The 15,520-nt window shown below is 41.5% G+C and overlaps 1 protein-coding gene across 13 annotated transcripts in view; it reads right to left on the bottom strand.

The window, feature by feature from the left end:
* Positions 1–15,520, bottom strand: part of MAP4K4 (mitogen-activated protein kinase kinase kinase kinase 4) — a 167,264-nt gene that overhangs the window by 32,457 nt on the left and 119,287 nt on the right. For 11 of the 13 annotated variants that reach the window (XM_039548851.1, XM_039548857.1, XM_039548884.1 and 8 more), the window contains 6 exons: positions 14,520–14,695; positions 13,770–13,842; positions 13,093–13,303; positions 5,584–5,745; positions 3,389–3,475; positions 2,488–2,718 (listed from right to left, as the gene is read on the bottom strand). In XM_039548851.1, coding sequence (XP_039404785.1) covers positions 2,488–2,718; positions 3,389–3,475; positions 5,584–5,745; positions 13,093–13,303; positions 13,770–13,842; positions 14,520–14,695 — 940 coding nt within the window. The remainder of the gene's footprint in view (positions 1–2,487; positions 2,719–3,388; positions 3,476–5,583; positions 5,746–13,092; positions 13,304–13,769; positions 13,843–14,519; positions 14,696–15,520) is intronic. The other 2 variants (XM_039548878.1, XM_039548917.1) reach the window with 1 other exon arrangement.

Genomic DNA, 15,520 nt, shown 5'->3' with positions numbered 1-15,520 from the left:
TACAGGCAGAAAGGAAATAGCCTCCCATTTCCTAAGACTGTTGCTAGAACCAAGGCAGCATGTGCCAGGGAAGCTGCCTCTGAGGAATGCTAAACTCCCAGCATTTTATCAAAGCACCAAAGATCAGACTGGAAGCTTGGGATGATTTAATTTGCTTTAACCCTTGTGCCCAGAGCACGAAACCAGTATTGGGACGATTTCCTAATTGCTCCCTAGCAGTGATGGTCTGGAGATGATGGCTACCAGAAGACAGAGGCAAGTTTCCAGACTCCTCACCTCAGGTGGGCTCCTTTACAAACCCAACTTGCCGCTGCTTTCCAAAATTTCAGGATAGTACCAGTTTGCCTATAGGCAAGCAGACAAGGTTCTGTGAGGTCTACACAAAACATACCATGTCTTGGGAAGTACAACAATAATGGAGGCAAGGATCTTCACCATGCAATCATTTTCACCACTGTGTTCTACTTCACAGAGGCATTCTTTAAAGTCTAAAAAACAGGCCAGACTCCTTGTTATGAATAGAATAAGGAAAAGCCTCAAGTCCTTCTGTCTGAAGAAACAGGTTTTCACGTCTCTAGCTGTAGATGATAGGAAGTTTCTTCCACAAAGCACATAAACTGCATGAGCAACATGTCCTCAAAACCAGGCAAGAAGTGGGAAGGAGGTAAGAGTACATTCCTGGATAGAAACAGGTCCTGTTCCAGTCATCTGACTGTCTGGATCTGAAAGTGGTATTAAGTTCCAAGTCCCCTGCTGTTTCCCAAAGCCGATCATGGAAGTCCATTTCCTTATAACCTCATAGCTACTGCAGTGAGGAAAAAAACTAATCACCATTAAACTTTGCCAGTCATGAAAGTTAGTCCACTTCAGCTTACCATCCCAATGGTCAGCATCTCTGTAAGTGGACCCTTTCTCTGGAGACCAGTATGGCTGAAAGTATAAGGCATAGAACTCAATCCTACTGTTATTTTACGTAAAGAATGTTGTCAGAGTTAATGCCTGCTGTTAGGATTAACTGGTGGCATTCCTACTGCCAGGTATCAAGACATTATGGCTATACTTCTACCACACTTTTAAAAAAGACTACTGCACAACAGTCTCCGGGAAGATCTGACTACTAACCAATTTTTCTGTCTTTACTTTCGGCTTAGAGCAATCACAAAAGAAAAAGACTACAACAGAAAAACAGCTGAGTCAGTGGTTCTCCTAAAGGATGTAACACTTGAATCTTTGCCAAGGAGTTTCTCTCCTTTTCAACTCTGAAAGGCAAATGAAACAGAATACAGTTCTGCATCCCTCCAAAGCCAGCATTCAGGCTGGACAGAAGTGCTAGACTGGCACAATGCTTTCACTGAGGTGGGCCAAGAGCATGCAACAAGGACAAGAGGGCTGGTTCGATGTCTGCACCATCACATACCAGACAAGTCTGAACTTCTTCCAAATAAGAAAGACGTATCAGATACTTCAACCATCAAGCAGAATGGATGAGATAGAACAAACATGGTTTATTAAGAACTTGGACAACAGCATCTAGAATAAAACGAGTTTGTGTCCACCAAGTCCAAACAACAATACTTCAAAGACTAAGAAGCACTGCTGGATGAAGCTGCACCGAGAGCTACTTTATCACATTTAGCAGGCCTAAATATATTTTCTGTTCTTGTTCCAAAATGTATTTACCTAGTTCCCACATGCAGCTGATGAATGCCATTAAGAGGTTTGACTAACATTGCCCAGTCTGGTGGTTTGTGGGCAGTATGGTGCTCAAGGGAAATGTAAGATCACTGAAAGAAAGCCAAATATACATCAAAGAGGCGTTTACTTGCTTAGCAATGTTATTCATGGACCAGTGAAGACAGGGGACCACTCACTGAAAGAAAAAGCACTTCAGATTGACTTGTGAGTGCCTGAAGTCCAAGAAGGCAGCATCACAGAGTATCAAAAGAGCGGGACATGATCTCAGAAGAGAATACTTAACACTTCAAAAATGAAACTAATGAAATTCAGGTTTGCATTAACGAGAACGAAATTTTGAAGAGTGTAAGATAAAACACCAAATCTGTAAATGTGCTGAGTCTTAACATCCATCATAGGTTTGTGCTTTCCAGCTGCCTCTCAATTTCAAATCCCCAGTACTTGCCAGAGACACAGATCACCAGCTGCACCAATGCTTCCTAAGAAAACACATCTGATGAAGCACAGATGTAACTTCCGGACATGATCCTTCCAAAACCAGGTCCCCTTAGTCTGCAGCCTTCCACACCTTCTTTCCAACTTCTACACCTCAAAACTCTGAACTCCACTGATTGCAGCAGAAGTACTCAGAAGTTGCCCTTGGGCTTGAAAACCAGTAGCCAACAGTTTAAAATATCCTGCCCCTTCCAAGTGGTGCTTTGGCCTCCAACTCTATCGTAGCAGAACTGCAGTTATGCTGATGGCAGCAGGCAGAGAAGCAGTTAGCAGACTCTTGTTCAAAGGAGGACTTACCTCACGTGCTCTTTCAGCAGGCTCATAGTGGGATTTTGGCTCAGGGGTATGATAGCTTTGTTTATTTCTTTCTTGCTGCTGCTGCTGCTGTTGCTGCTGCTGCTGTTGCTGCTGCTGCTGCTGCCGCCTGTGGTCGTGCTGCAGTGACAGGAGGTAGGCTTGCTCCTGCTGCAACTGGCGCTGGAGTCGCTCTGCCTGGCGGTGTTCCTCCATCTCTCGCCATCTGTATTCCTTTGAGAGAACGGGCGAGGAATTCAAGACATGACACTGACTGTACAGTGGATGTGTCCCTACCAATCCCATTAAAAATGCACCTTTCTGGTTGCTGTTGCTTTTTTGTTTGTTTGTTTGTTTATTTCATTGTTAAAGTATAACCAAGAGCTAAGTTAGACCCATATGACTTGTGTCTTATGTTGGGAAAGTCATGAGTGTAGTGCTAAGCTTGACATGATTGGAGAGTTATGTCAAAACTGGTTTTTATTAAAGGGAAAAAAAAAGAGTTATTTATACTAAATCCAGTGTAAAGTTCATAAAACAATGATTTAGACCAACACTAGGCCATTGTATCCTGGGGTGGATTTACATATCATGTGTGCTTTTGATCTGCAACACAAGCACTCTAGTTCTTCACTGAATGCCAAGGTCTGTTCAGAAACTCGACCACCACACCAGAACTGTTCCACTTTAACATAAAGCCTCCTCTTATTGCCCAGAAAGCAGTGTGACCATACAGCACTTCTCATATGTGCCTGTCAGCCCACAACACTAGCATAAATGGCCTTTTAATCAAGCTCCTTTGTTGTCATACTGTCAGTGCAGCTGTGCCCGACTGAGGGAAGCCTAGGACTGGCCGGATAAATGGATCCTATAGCTACTGAACAAAACAGATACAGTGCTTTACCAGTAACATGGCCTGCTCCTGGAGCAGCTGCTGCTGTAGAATTTCCAAGTGCCGCTGCTCCTCTTCTAGCTGTCGCCTGATATACTCCTGTCACATAGAAATTACCCAGCAATAAATTTATTCAAAAGGAATGCATCAGAACCCCCTGGGTGGAACACCACACGCTACTTCCCCAGTTCAGCTTTAATGAGAAATGCACTTCAGGATGGATTAGTGCCTGCAGAACAATTTAGGAAGCCCTGCCTCCTGAGCATTAGATTTTGGCCCCTTCTGTTCTGAAATTTGCACTCCTGCAAATGTTGCCGGCACAGGCCAGAGCTCATTTATGTATTTTGGAAGTGGTTTCAAGAAGCAGCAAAATGCACTTGAAGGTTTTGGAAAGTTAAAACACAGCAAGTCTGACTCAACACAGCCAATACAAAGTCACATGCAAGTTGTATTAAACATTAGTGTGTTGCACTGGTGCGATGAACTGTTAGCAACAGCTAGAGCCAGGCATAGTGTAGGCAGAGCTGGAGCAAGCTCCCCCAAAATGGGCTCTGCCAAGTGCAGTTGGGACCTGGCCTGCTGAGTCTCCCCTGCTGCCCTCACCAGAAGCCTCTCCTGAGCAAATGCTGCCAGCCTTGCTGAATTATGCGATGGTTATGACACAAACAAACATCCACCAGGAAACAAATATTAGACCAAAGTCGCTTGCTCTTGCCATCTAGCCATCTCTTCACCTGCAGCCTCAACAGGTCAAGACATTTACTCATTGCTTCACCTACCCCCTGGAAGAACTCAAACTCTGAAGCACCAAACCCAAGCTGGTAACATCCTATCATGCAATTAATGGAAGTATGTAACATGTGCATGCGCACACACACAAGCACACGCACACATTTACAGTGTATGCATAAAGAAATTAATGGATCAGTGATACAGTGATGGGAGTTATAGAAAGTCTTGTGACAGACTGATGAGATACACTATACTGTTGTTACGCACATTGGCTGAGCCACACTTTGAGTTAACAAAAATTCTAAGAGGGAACATGTCTTTTCTTCTAAAAAAAAAGAATAAAGATTCAGAGTGGTTCAGCTTGGCCACACTAATTAACCATTTGTCATTATTGGCACTGTGCGTAATTAGCATTTCAACAGTTTAAAAAGCAGCTGGGGGAATACCCGGTGTCTGCCCAAAAGCAAATTGCTATGCTGTAATTAGAGATTTTCCCTATATTTATTCCCGTTGGTTAGTCTTCTCTCCTTTTGACTCAAGATTCTTTGACACATACACAAAGACAATAAAATTTCCCAGTAACACAATCATCTATGATCTCAAATACAGAGAATTTATGTAAGAAAAAATTAATGTATGTCAGGCCAAACCCAGCATTCCTGAAGTTAATGGGAAATTTACAATCAATCAGCCTCTAGGACGGAAGTTTTGGCCCTTTATTTGCGATCAGTATTTTGCAGTACATGCACAGTAAGTATTGCTCTGATTATCACCCTGATTAAAGTTATTAAAGGATTTTAAAACATGCAGATTTCATGCATAAATATAGCAGCTGAATTTCACAGTTTAACAAGTTTCTCAGTTGTACTTTCAATGTATTAAGGGCACACTGGCATAACTTACAATATACTTGTTGCCTGAATGGGCATACATTACTGATTTTAAACAGACAGAGTAAGAGAGGGAAACTGTATATTAAAGTTTTAGGATGGAAAATCCTCTGCAGCCAAAAGATTTCATCCCAAATTCAGAGTATTTAAAGTTCATGACAATGACCAATTCTGTGTGCCAGAAGCCAACACACAACAGAGCTGCCATTCTCTTGGGAGGCCTTCTGAACAGGGGCATGTCCTGCAAGAACCACTGATCCAGCAAGACAAGCCTAGAAACAATTTTCAGCCCCAGTGATGATTTTGCCAATTCTGGTGAATTTTAGTCCAGCCCAGGGGCACGAGCTGAATTTAGAATGAGTATTGCAACAAGACTTCTTTTTTTGAGAGAATATTGAGGCTGCCAGAGTTTTCCATAAAGCCCTACAATCCTATGTTAGTGCATTTGCTGTCAAAAACAACAAAGATGAAAGAGTTAGTGTTACATTGCCTCTAAGCTGCTTTAGGCTTACTACTTTTTAAAAAATTAAATTAGAACTTAGACAAAGCAAACCTATTGCACATATATCTGTATCATGGACTCACCTGCTCCCTTTCTACCCTCCTCTTTTCCTCCTCTGCTCTTCTTCTCTCTTCCTCCTCCTTACGCCTCCTCTCCATTTCTTCCAGACGTCTTTTTTCCTCCTGTTCTCTCCGCCTTTGCTCGCGCTCTTGTTGCCTTCGAGCTTCCCTTTCTCTTCTTTGTTGCTACAAAAAGGGAAAAGAAACCACAGACTTTTACTTTTGTTGTTATCAAAGAAAGAGGTGGAGTTGTTTTCTATGGTGAAGAGCGGGATTTACCAGGACTAGCAAGCTCTGCAACCAAGTGACAAAACATTTTATGCAAGCGTTCCACCAGGAAACTAAACTCACACCCAGCACGCATCTATCCCTAAAAGTAGCCTCACTTCCACTCTCTGGTTTCTTCATGCACACACACAAAGTCATGTACCATACTCCTGATGACAACTGAGCTGTGGAAACTCACTCCTCTCTTCAAGAGAGGCTAACACAAATCTCAGTCTTTGAACAACTGTTGAACACAGAGATGACAACTTTTTTGACATCAACAATCTACATGTTGCCAAAAGGGAATGATCAGCCCTACTGAATCAGCTAACTTAAATGACCACTATTTGAACTTTCTGTAAGTAGCTTGTCTCTTAAAACAATTCACGGTCTGCTAAGAATTTTGTAGTGTGACCCAATATCCAAGCTTAATTTAATGCACTGCCCAAAACTTTGCCTAGGAGAGAAGGAAGGCTGACCAACAGCACCTCAGCTCCTCCCAGAACATCAAAAGCACCTATATGTAAAAGAGGAAAAGCAACTGAAGTAAGATTTACACTTACACAGATAAGCTTCCACACATGACCCAAATACAAACTGGTGCTGATTAGGTCTGCTCACGTCTGAAAAAAAACTGGAAAACAGCTCTAGAAAGCATGAACTGACTCATTTATGTCTATAGAGCACCATGTATGACTTCAGAGAAGACATTTTAAATGCCCATACAGTCGTGACCAACTCTTCCTGCACTTCAGCATAAGCATCCAGTTACTCCACCTACATCAAAATCCCAGGCAGCCTCCCACAACTGCCTAAGTGTCAAAAGACCCAGCTGTCTCCTGTTCAACCATCAACTGGGAATATCACTACATTTACTTTCTTTATACGTTTCTATAATATGCTAAAAAATATGGAAGAAATTTAAACCAAAAAATAGCATGTACAAATTTAATCCCAAGAACAAAAATGAAAACCTACATTGGTTATTCTTTATCACATTTAGGTTAAGGTTAATACTATCCCAAATTTCTGTTGAAACAAAGCTGCCACAGATTTGCCTGTCTTAAGGCACTCCAAATAGTCTTGCAAGAAAGAGCACTCACACTAAGCTTTTATTTGGGTTCACAAATCCAGTTACTGGTGTGAGTTTCATAGTTGTGCTCAACTGGAAAAGCAAGGGCCGATCTACACTCGCTGTGTTACTTCATGGGAAATGAGCTTTCTCTGCTGGGCACATTTTCTTGCATTACTATGAAGTAACTGAAAGATCAACAGCCTTCCCATCTTCCGGAATTGATACTGCCATGACAGTGGAGGAGAAATACCAGGGGGAAAAAAAAAGATGGTTCTTGGGGTTTTCTGAGCTTTTCTGCCAAGAGAAGTCGTGGATGTCCCATCCCTGGCAGTGTTCAAGGCTAGGCTGGATGGGGCTTTGAGCACTGGAAGGTGTCTTCTGCCCATGGCAGGGAAGTTGGAGCTGGCTGGCCTTTAAAGTCCCTTCCTACACAAACCATTCTGTGATTCCATCAATTAGGAGCACTTAAATAGTACAGGCTGCTTTCCAATTCTCTTCCATTAACTACAGTTCAGGGGAAGACATGACTTTCCGGAAGACCACTGTTGAAGTACACCCACACTGTAACTATCATGCCCTCCTTCCTGGCCTATAGCATCATCCTGGGTTCACCACCACCTTCCTGTGCCACAAGACATAAGCTCTTTTATCCCCCACACTTTCTGTATCTTCTCAGAAACACAGCTTCCTTGCTCTTGCATCTCTTCTAACTAAATCCATTTACCAGCCTTTTCACTCATGCTTAAGCCAGCTCCCTTCAATGAATGTAGATATATAAATAGCAAAAGTGCTGCAAGGCAGCTACGGCACGCGGTGCATTTCATAGGTTTCACTGCTTCCCCTCCGTCATTTTTTAAGCACTGTAAAAGGATTAAGTAGGCACTTTTATTTCTGAATATATGCATCAGTGTCAAGCAATTTCTACATTTAAGTCAATATATTCAGGTCCTTCTTGGCTAATCAAGTCTGACAGGCTTTTGTTTAAGAAAAGTAAGATGTGAAGTACAGTAATTCTGCTGCCTTGAGGATGCAAGAGACAGCACACTGCTGACTGATTAATATAATATGCACATTTATCAACTCAAACAATATTGTGTTGACATTGTTAAGCGGATATATTGCAGATCTCAGGATGGCATCATTCTCACTACAAGGAAGACGGGTAAATTCATCGCTTCTTGAATTAATTCAGAAGTGTTCAGGAATAAGTATAAATAACTGAACTTAATATGAGAAAAATAAGCTACAAATTGATTAAGCACACTGGTTTCCCATGGCATCACAAAATAAACAAAATCAATTGTCAAAAGATGAGATTTTTAATGAAACCTTGATCCAGACATCTAGCTCAGCACAACAGCAGATACTTATTACCCAGCAAAAGAATGAGGGGGGGAAAAAGGATTTAAGTCAAATCTCAAAATGTACTACGGTCTGTGCACCAAAGTAGGCAGGGAGATTGGGCTTCTCAGCATCACTTCCATCTTCCCATCAGACACTGCCTCAGCCTCCTGCCAGGTGAGTGGGAAGAGAGGTACCTGGCACTGCAGGAGCCCACACAAACACCCTGCATGAGCCCCTTAATCCCAGGCCTAGCTGTAAAAGAAAGGTTTCACTTCCTTTGCACGTGGTCTTTGAAACCTTGGCATCAAACCAGTGGTCACTAACGAAGTGGAATTTACTTTTAACACGCCCAGGGAGAGGAAACCCACAGTGACAACCATCTCTTGGATCCTAGTCCACATCTTGTCAAAGCAATGCCAAAGATGGTTGGTGGCAATTTGTGTTGACCCAACCTGGCTTCAGAGCCAGCCCTATAGCTGACTTTCTTGTATCCATCTGTTGGCACAAGGTTGCCTTCCTGACTGGCTCTAGCAACTCTTTTGTGAGGACACACCAAAACCCTGATCACTGTGTTCCTAAGGCTTGCCCAAAGGATGGGAGAGGGACAGGGAAAACCATTTGTTAATACCAATGTCATATTTCTACGCATAAAAATTTGCCTTCCAAATTTAGTGCATGTGATTGTCAGATACTGTAAATTTGTCATGCACTACAAAAAACACTGACATAAAACATTCTTGTCCAATAAGCAGCAGGTATAGATCTAGATTCCTGAACTTATGGATGAGTATTCAGGTGTTCTTTAGCTGGGTATAGTATTACCAACTTTCTTGCACGTGTCAGATGTAAAGTTTCTTTCCAAGGAGCTAACTGATAACCAGAAGATAAGGCAAGAACTCTTCAAAGAAGTGTCAGACATGCCAAAACAGAATTTTGACAGAGTCCATACTGCCTCAAATTACTGCATTTCACAAAATGGGCATTTGCTATGCGAACAACACTAAAAAAAAAAAAAACACAAAGAAAATACAGTGTTAATACTCTGGCTCCTTGTCTGGTTTTAGGGTGCAATAATGATGATCTCATAATGGAACCTGACATTTCCAAACTGGAAGTCCATGCAGTAGAGCATGATTTACCAGGAGGGGGCAATGCAACTACACACGCAGTTGGTCTATACCAACGAATTCAGGCCCTCGTCCATACAGTGAAATGCTGAAGATAGATACAGATCCTCTAATTTTAAATTCCTAAAATATTATTACTGTGTCTCATATTCAGAAGAAGATTGATGATACATATATTAATTATTTCTTTCACAAAGAATTAGGTAGCCTGGTATCAGCTTAGGAAGAGAATTGGCAAGATTAATAAAGAGATTTTTGCTTTGTCCACACTAGAGATAAATCAGAAGTAGAACTTCTTATTCAGTACCAATCCAAGCTGCAAGCAATTCATATTAAGTAGCTAAGAGTAAGCACCCCTTCTGTAAAAGAAATAAAGCCCTGGCAAAAATTGCCTGCAGGTACACCTACATTAGCATCTTGGTTCAGGATCAGGAGTGGTCTTTTGAAGTGAATCACCCAAACATCTCCACTTATCCAGTTTTGTTTCATATTTTGAAGATGTCCTGGAGTGCCAACCACACCTTTTGGATGAAATTAAAAAGGCTGATGCACTCCAACCACAAGTAGGCACAGAGTCTAGACCTCAGCCAGTCCAAAGGAATTCCTCCTGTCTTTAAACACATGAAGTCTTCAGGTCCTCAGCACTTTAATTACTGTGCTCCACGATCTGCTTCTACAGGGCTGTACTACTTGTCAGTGGAGCTGTAACCTACCACTTCAAAAACATCCATCTTAGGTTCTCATGATCAGGGACAGAGACACCATTTAATGAAGCTATCCTGAACTGCAGAGGTCCACAGAGAATGGGACTCCACCACAGACAATTCTGAATTTCCCAAGCCAGACTCAGTTTTGCTAAGTACAAATTTAAATGCTTTCTGATACCCAGTAGTTTTCTCCATGTTGCTGAGCAGAAACACAGACACACATTAAACCAGCCAGGAACAGCTCAGATTTCTTGTTTAAATTATCTAAACACCTACATAGTTGATAGTCTTTATATGTCTTTTGAAGCAGGACTGGAGGTAAAACAAATAAATCCCCTTCCCAAAATTCTCAAATAATTTTCTGCAGTTTGACCACATGTCATTTTCGCCTCCTCAGTAACACATGAACTACAAGGTTCCTACAACAGCAAGTTTTAGAAGTCACCTATATGCCTTTTAAAAAGTAATCTTTTCTCTAATACTGCTGAGAATTACAGTTTTTGGCAGATGTCCTAAACACCGTTCCTGTTACAGTCTCGGTCAAAACTGTCTAGGCTCTGTGCCAGCATTGTAAGAACAAGCCCTCAATTTTAATTTAGGAAGCGGGGTGGGGGGGGAAGTATATGCAACTTGTTCAGGAAGATTATCTAATGCATAAAATTCTACCAAAGAATATTAATTAGGTATATGCAAACATACTCTACACAAGCAAAAATTACAAGAAAGCAAGTGTGGTAAAAATATCAACAAATTTATGAACGCCCTGAGCTTCAATGCCTGACACTAATCTTAACTCCCATTACCAAGCTCTCCATTGTTTACTGGCTTCATCAAAACAGGGGGGTGAGTTAAGGACAAAGTGACAACATTTCAATATTTTGGCCTTCATTTGTGTCACAACACTGATGTTTATCTAAATTTGTGTCTACCACCCTTCCCCCATCTGAAGGAGCTTGTTTTGGCTGCTGTTTTTTTAAAAATCACTTGGGATCATACATTTTTCCAACACAAGATTCAATGAACTAAGTGGGGTTTTTTTGAAAGCTAAATGTGAGCCTTTTTTTTAATGCACTTGATGAACAATATGCCCACACCATCACCTGTAAAAGGAAACTTTTGTAACATGTCATTCCTATTTATGCCTCCAAGGGAATCCGGCAGAGGTTACAGACCAATACCAGGTAAAAAGCTTTGATCTTACAAATTTTACATGTTTCACCATGCAACCCTACTCAGTAATACAATCTACATTACATGCTGTCTTGGGGTTGTGGTAGCTGTCAGTTTTGTTTCATATTTTTAAAAGCAGGACTGATTAAACGTAACTTTCAGGTAACTGCCTTTTCTTTTTACTTGCTCATTTAGTTATAACTGCAACATCCCGAAAAAGTCCAACCCGTGCAGGGAAAATGGTGCATTGCTTTGTTTCCACTACTAGCAGCAGCAGCTCCTTTATTTTAAAAAGAAAATCCAGATTTTAAGAGTTGCACTGATTACTAAAGTTAAATGACCTAGATAATTTAATTGTAATCCTCTTCCTCAACAAAAAATACTGCCTGCAGAACCTCAGAGATTAAAGGGGCATTTAAAAAAAATCATTGACTTCAAATTTAAGAAAAATTTGAGAGGCTAAATAGTATCTCAACTTTTGCCCACCTTTGACAATATCAGTATTTTATTTTCATATTTTCCTAGTATCTTTTTTTATTACTTACTCCCCCCACAAACAGTCTAAAACAGTTGGAAGTGCTACAGTGTTTATCTTGGCATTCTCTGAAGGGTGGGGAAGAAACAGAAGAGAAATGGAGTTTATACGCCTTCCCCTCATTCCTCCTCATGGATTCATGTGTGGCTGAATCTTAGCTACCAATCCCTCCTTATAGCAACACTAAACTCATTTGCACTTTGGAAAAGAGGGATAAGGAGCATAATGTGACCTGGAAGGGTATTTGGAACTTTGTATTACCTGTTATGCAAACACATCACAGGATGCAAATCAACATTTGGTCCTGGTTGCATCCTCATTAAACATTACCAGGATTTGGAAAACCAGACTGGGTGTAGTTTTTCCATCATTCCTATGTGGACAGTTGAAACAGACTCAAGCAAGAGGTCATTTAAGGACAACTGGAATTTGACCCTGCATTTCCTGAAGAACAAGGATTGGTTTCATTTCAACTCTGTGTCATACCCAGCTCTGGCCTGAAGAGCTGTTTTGAAATCTTCCTACCTCTGAAGCTCACGCTGCATATTCCATCTACATATATATAAATGCACACGAGATCTTAGGAGGTGAAAAGTATGACAGAACAATATTGTCCATGTACATTTACTTTCTTTTACCTTCCAGCAAAGTATAGAAATGGCATACTTACTCTATCACAAAGTATGATCTACATATTTGCAATTTCTGCAGAATTATAATGTTAACACTGATTTATAAAACATATTTATAGATCTACCTTTAAAAGCCCCTTCCAATCCAAATCATTCTATTATTTTATGATCTAGGTGGCTTTTAGTCATTAAGCTACCTATGCATGAGAGAGTAATACATTAAAATACAGGCTTCTATCTACCACGAATGAGTGCCAAACACAGATGTTTGAGAAACATTTAAAGGGAAATCTGAAAAATATTATGGCCTTCCCAAAAAGTACTCTTGAGAGAAAAATCTATCTGGGAATAATTTATGTCTCCTCTTCTCTACAGCTACCTAAAGCCTAGACAGAGACCAAGAAAAGCCTCTCTCCTAAAAAACACCTTCCAAAACCCAGCTCTATATTGTCTTCATAGAAGCTGCTGGATATTCAAACACTTTGGAAGACATATTCGAGTAGCCGGGCAGGGATTTAAGTGCTTTGCTCTACGTTTGCAGGTGGATTTTCACATGATGTTTTCTTTCCTGAGATATCCTGGGGCTACAGGGAACTCTTTTTAAACGGACACAGGAATGGGAAACAAAAGGGGGAGAGGGACTTCTGTCCCCCAAACTCCAGTCTCCTGTTTCTACCTCTTCTAGCCGCCTCCTCTGCTCCTTCTGCTGCTCGATGCGTTTTTGCCTCTCTGCCAGCAGCTGCCTCTTGTACTCCTCCTGCTCACGGAGCTGCTGCTCCTGCAGCAGCTGCTGTCTCCGAAGGGCCTCGGACCGTTCCTTGTTTTCCTGCTGCAGTCTCAGGAAATCACGTCGGAGGGTTGATTCTCCAGGCACATTGACAATAGAACTGCAACAAGAGGAAGCTAAAGCCTTCTGTATGATAAAGCCTGATGGGCCATTAAATACCTTTGCCAAAGCAGGGGAACATTAATAAATTATATCATGATGTTAAAGTTTAATCTCATTTCTTTTGGAGCAAGGACACTGAATGTATGTCAAATACACGCTCTCAGTGGAAGGCGTGAAATGAGGCCAAGCAAAATAAGGACGAATGCTAACATTGTGGAGACCCTGATCAATCATATTTGCCATAAATCTCCCTCCATCCAGATTTTGTTGGCTCTAAGTCATAGGAAGGAGAGCTTTCAAACCTTTAGCAGTCATAGCATAGGTATTCAAACCCTTTGGGTAGTTTGTGTGGCTTGAGCATTCACTTAATAAGAGACAGAAATTTAGCATGCTGATTTATAATCACAGACCTTTAGACTTACTTGGCATGGATTGCCCAAAGCCATCCCAAAAGCAATTATTACCTTGGCTCTCCTTCTTGTTCAGGCACTTCCTCCTCTTCTTCCTCACTTCCACTATATTCATACTCCGTCTCATCTAACAGGAAAGAAACAAAGGCTTGGATAGTACTTTAATTTTAGGGCAGTGGGGAGTTGCAGTAGCACCTCAGTAAACCAGCTCCTGCTCCCTTCGGTGAGAAGATCTATCACAGACCCTAGAACTCATTCTGTATAAATCAGCTCATCTTCCCTGACTTGTAAAGTGGCACAGTGCTTTGCAGAAGACTTCCAGCAAATTCCCTGAACAACACCAGGTTTTATATGTAAGACAAGACACCGGGAGAACTTCAGCACCACCTGAATAAGGAGAAAAGGCTGCCCGAAACATTTGCTTCACAGCTCTTGTGATGGGTTATTTCCTGTGAGTCTGATTTATGGCATCAGCCCAGGAAATGAACCAATCACAGACTTAAGAAGGGAAAGGCATATATGCCAATATCCTCCTAAATACTGTTTAATGCTTGTATGGAAGAGGCAGAGGCCAAGAAGTAAGTAAACTTAATGTATCAGAAAATACAGCACTTGAAACTGATACCTTCTCTGTAAAGGACAGAACAAAAAGCTTTCTGACAGTCAAATTAGGAATTAAAAAAGAACTTTTTAAGGATTTGGGCTATAGGAGCTTCTCTTGGGGTGGGTATTAAGAATGCAAAGCAGGACGAAAATACGCATTTTTGACAAGTTGCAAAGACTTGATTTTTAGAAGCTGCATACCTTTCTCTCCTCTCTTCTTCCTGGTCCTGTCTATATGGTCCTTAAGCTGGATTCGGACTTGCCTTTCATTTGGCTGGTCACGTATAAAGGGATGTTTCAACAGTTGCTCTGTAGAAGGTCGCTGCATGTAATTCTTCACTAGACAACCTTCTATAAAGCTGAAAAACTTTTTCGACCTGAGAAAGCAGGAAGGAAAAAACAAAACAAAGCAGAAGGTGACAGGTAAAACTCAGCTGAAACATTTTTTCTGTTCTTCCTCAAATTCCTTTCCTCAAGAGCATCATGTCCCAGAGGACAGTTCAAGTGCTACCTGCAGGTGTACCTCCTGATGAGATCTGAGTATGTTCCAGCTGAGCACCGGGCTGGAGGGACACAGGGTGACATGAACATACTTGCAGCACTCAGGCACAGACTCACAGTAATGTGCCCTCTTTCAGAGGCATAATTGCCCTGAAAGTCAGGATCTATTAGTGAGGTGAATCACGTAAACCCAGCTCTGCTGCTTCTGGATCAGAGCTGGATAGAATCCAGCCTGCTTGGAGCAGAGGCAGGGCAGCTCTGGTGTGCCTCCACCTACCCGCGCTACAGACAGCCATACCCAAAGCCAGGAGAACTGTGTCTGCCATTCTCCTGACACAAGCAGCACCACACTGCTTTTGCATGCACCTGGGCTCACAGAGTTAGATCTGCCAGAATTTAAGATTATTTTATTTTTTACCTTAAGAGTCACACACAAAAATTCTTATAGAACAATAGGCAGGTGTTGGTCAGTGCTGTCTGTTCAACACAGGTACTTTGGGTCAAATTCTCCCTGACACAATTTAATGGCATGAACTAAACTAAACCCCTCCTGCACACAGAATAAAGTGACAGGGTATGGGAGTTAGCTAAGCTGCAGCACCACCTTCCAAAATTTGCACTTCATTTGAGCTCTTGAAAGAGGACCTATCCAGAAAGAAGTGACCAAACAAGTCACCTTGCAAAATGCCAATAGTGGAAGT

This window comes from Corvus cornix, chromosome 1 (assembly GCF_000738735.6).
Source record: "Corvus cornix cornix isolate S_Up_H32 chromosome 1, ASM73873v5, whole genome shotgun sequence".
NCBI lineage: Eukaryota > Metazoa > Chordata > Aves > Passeriformes > Corvidae > Corvus > Corvus cornix.
The sequence above is the reverse complement of the archived record's forward strand: the minus strand, read 5'-3'. Positions and strand labels throughout refer to the sequence as shown.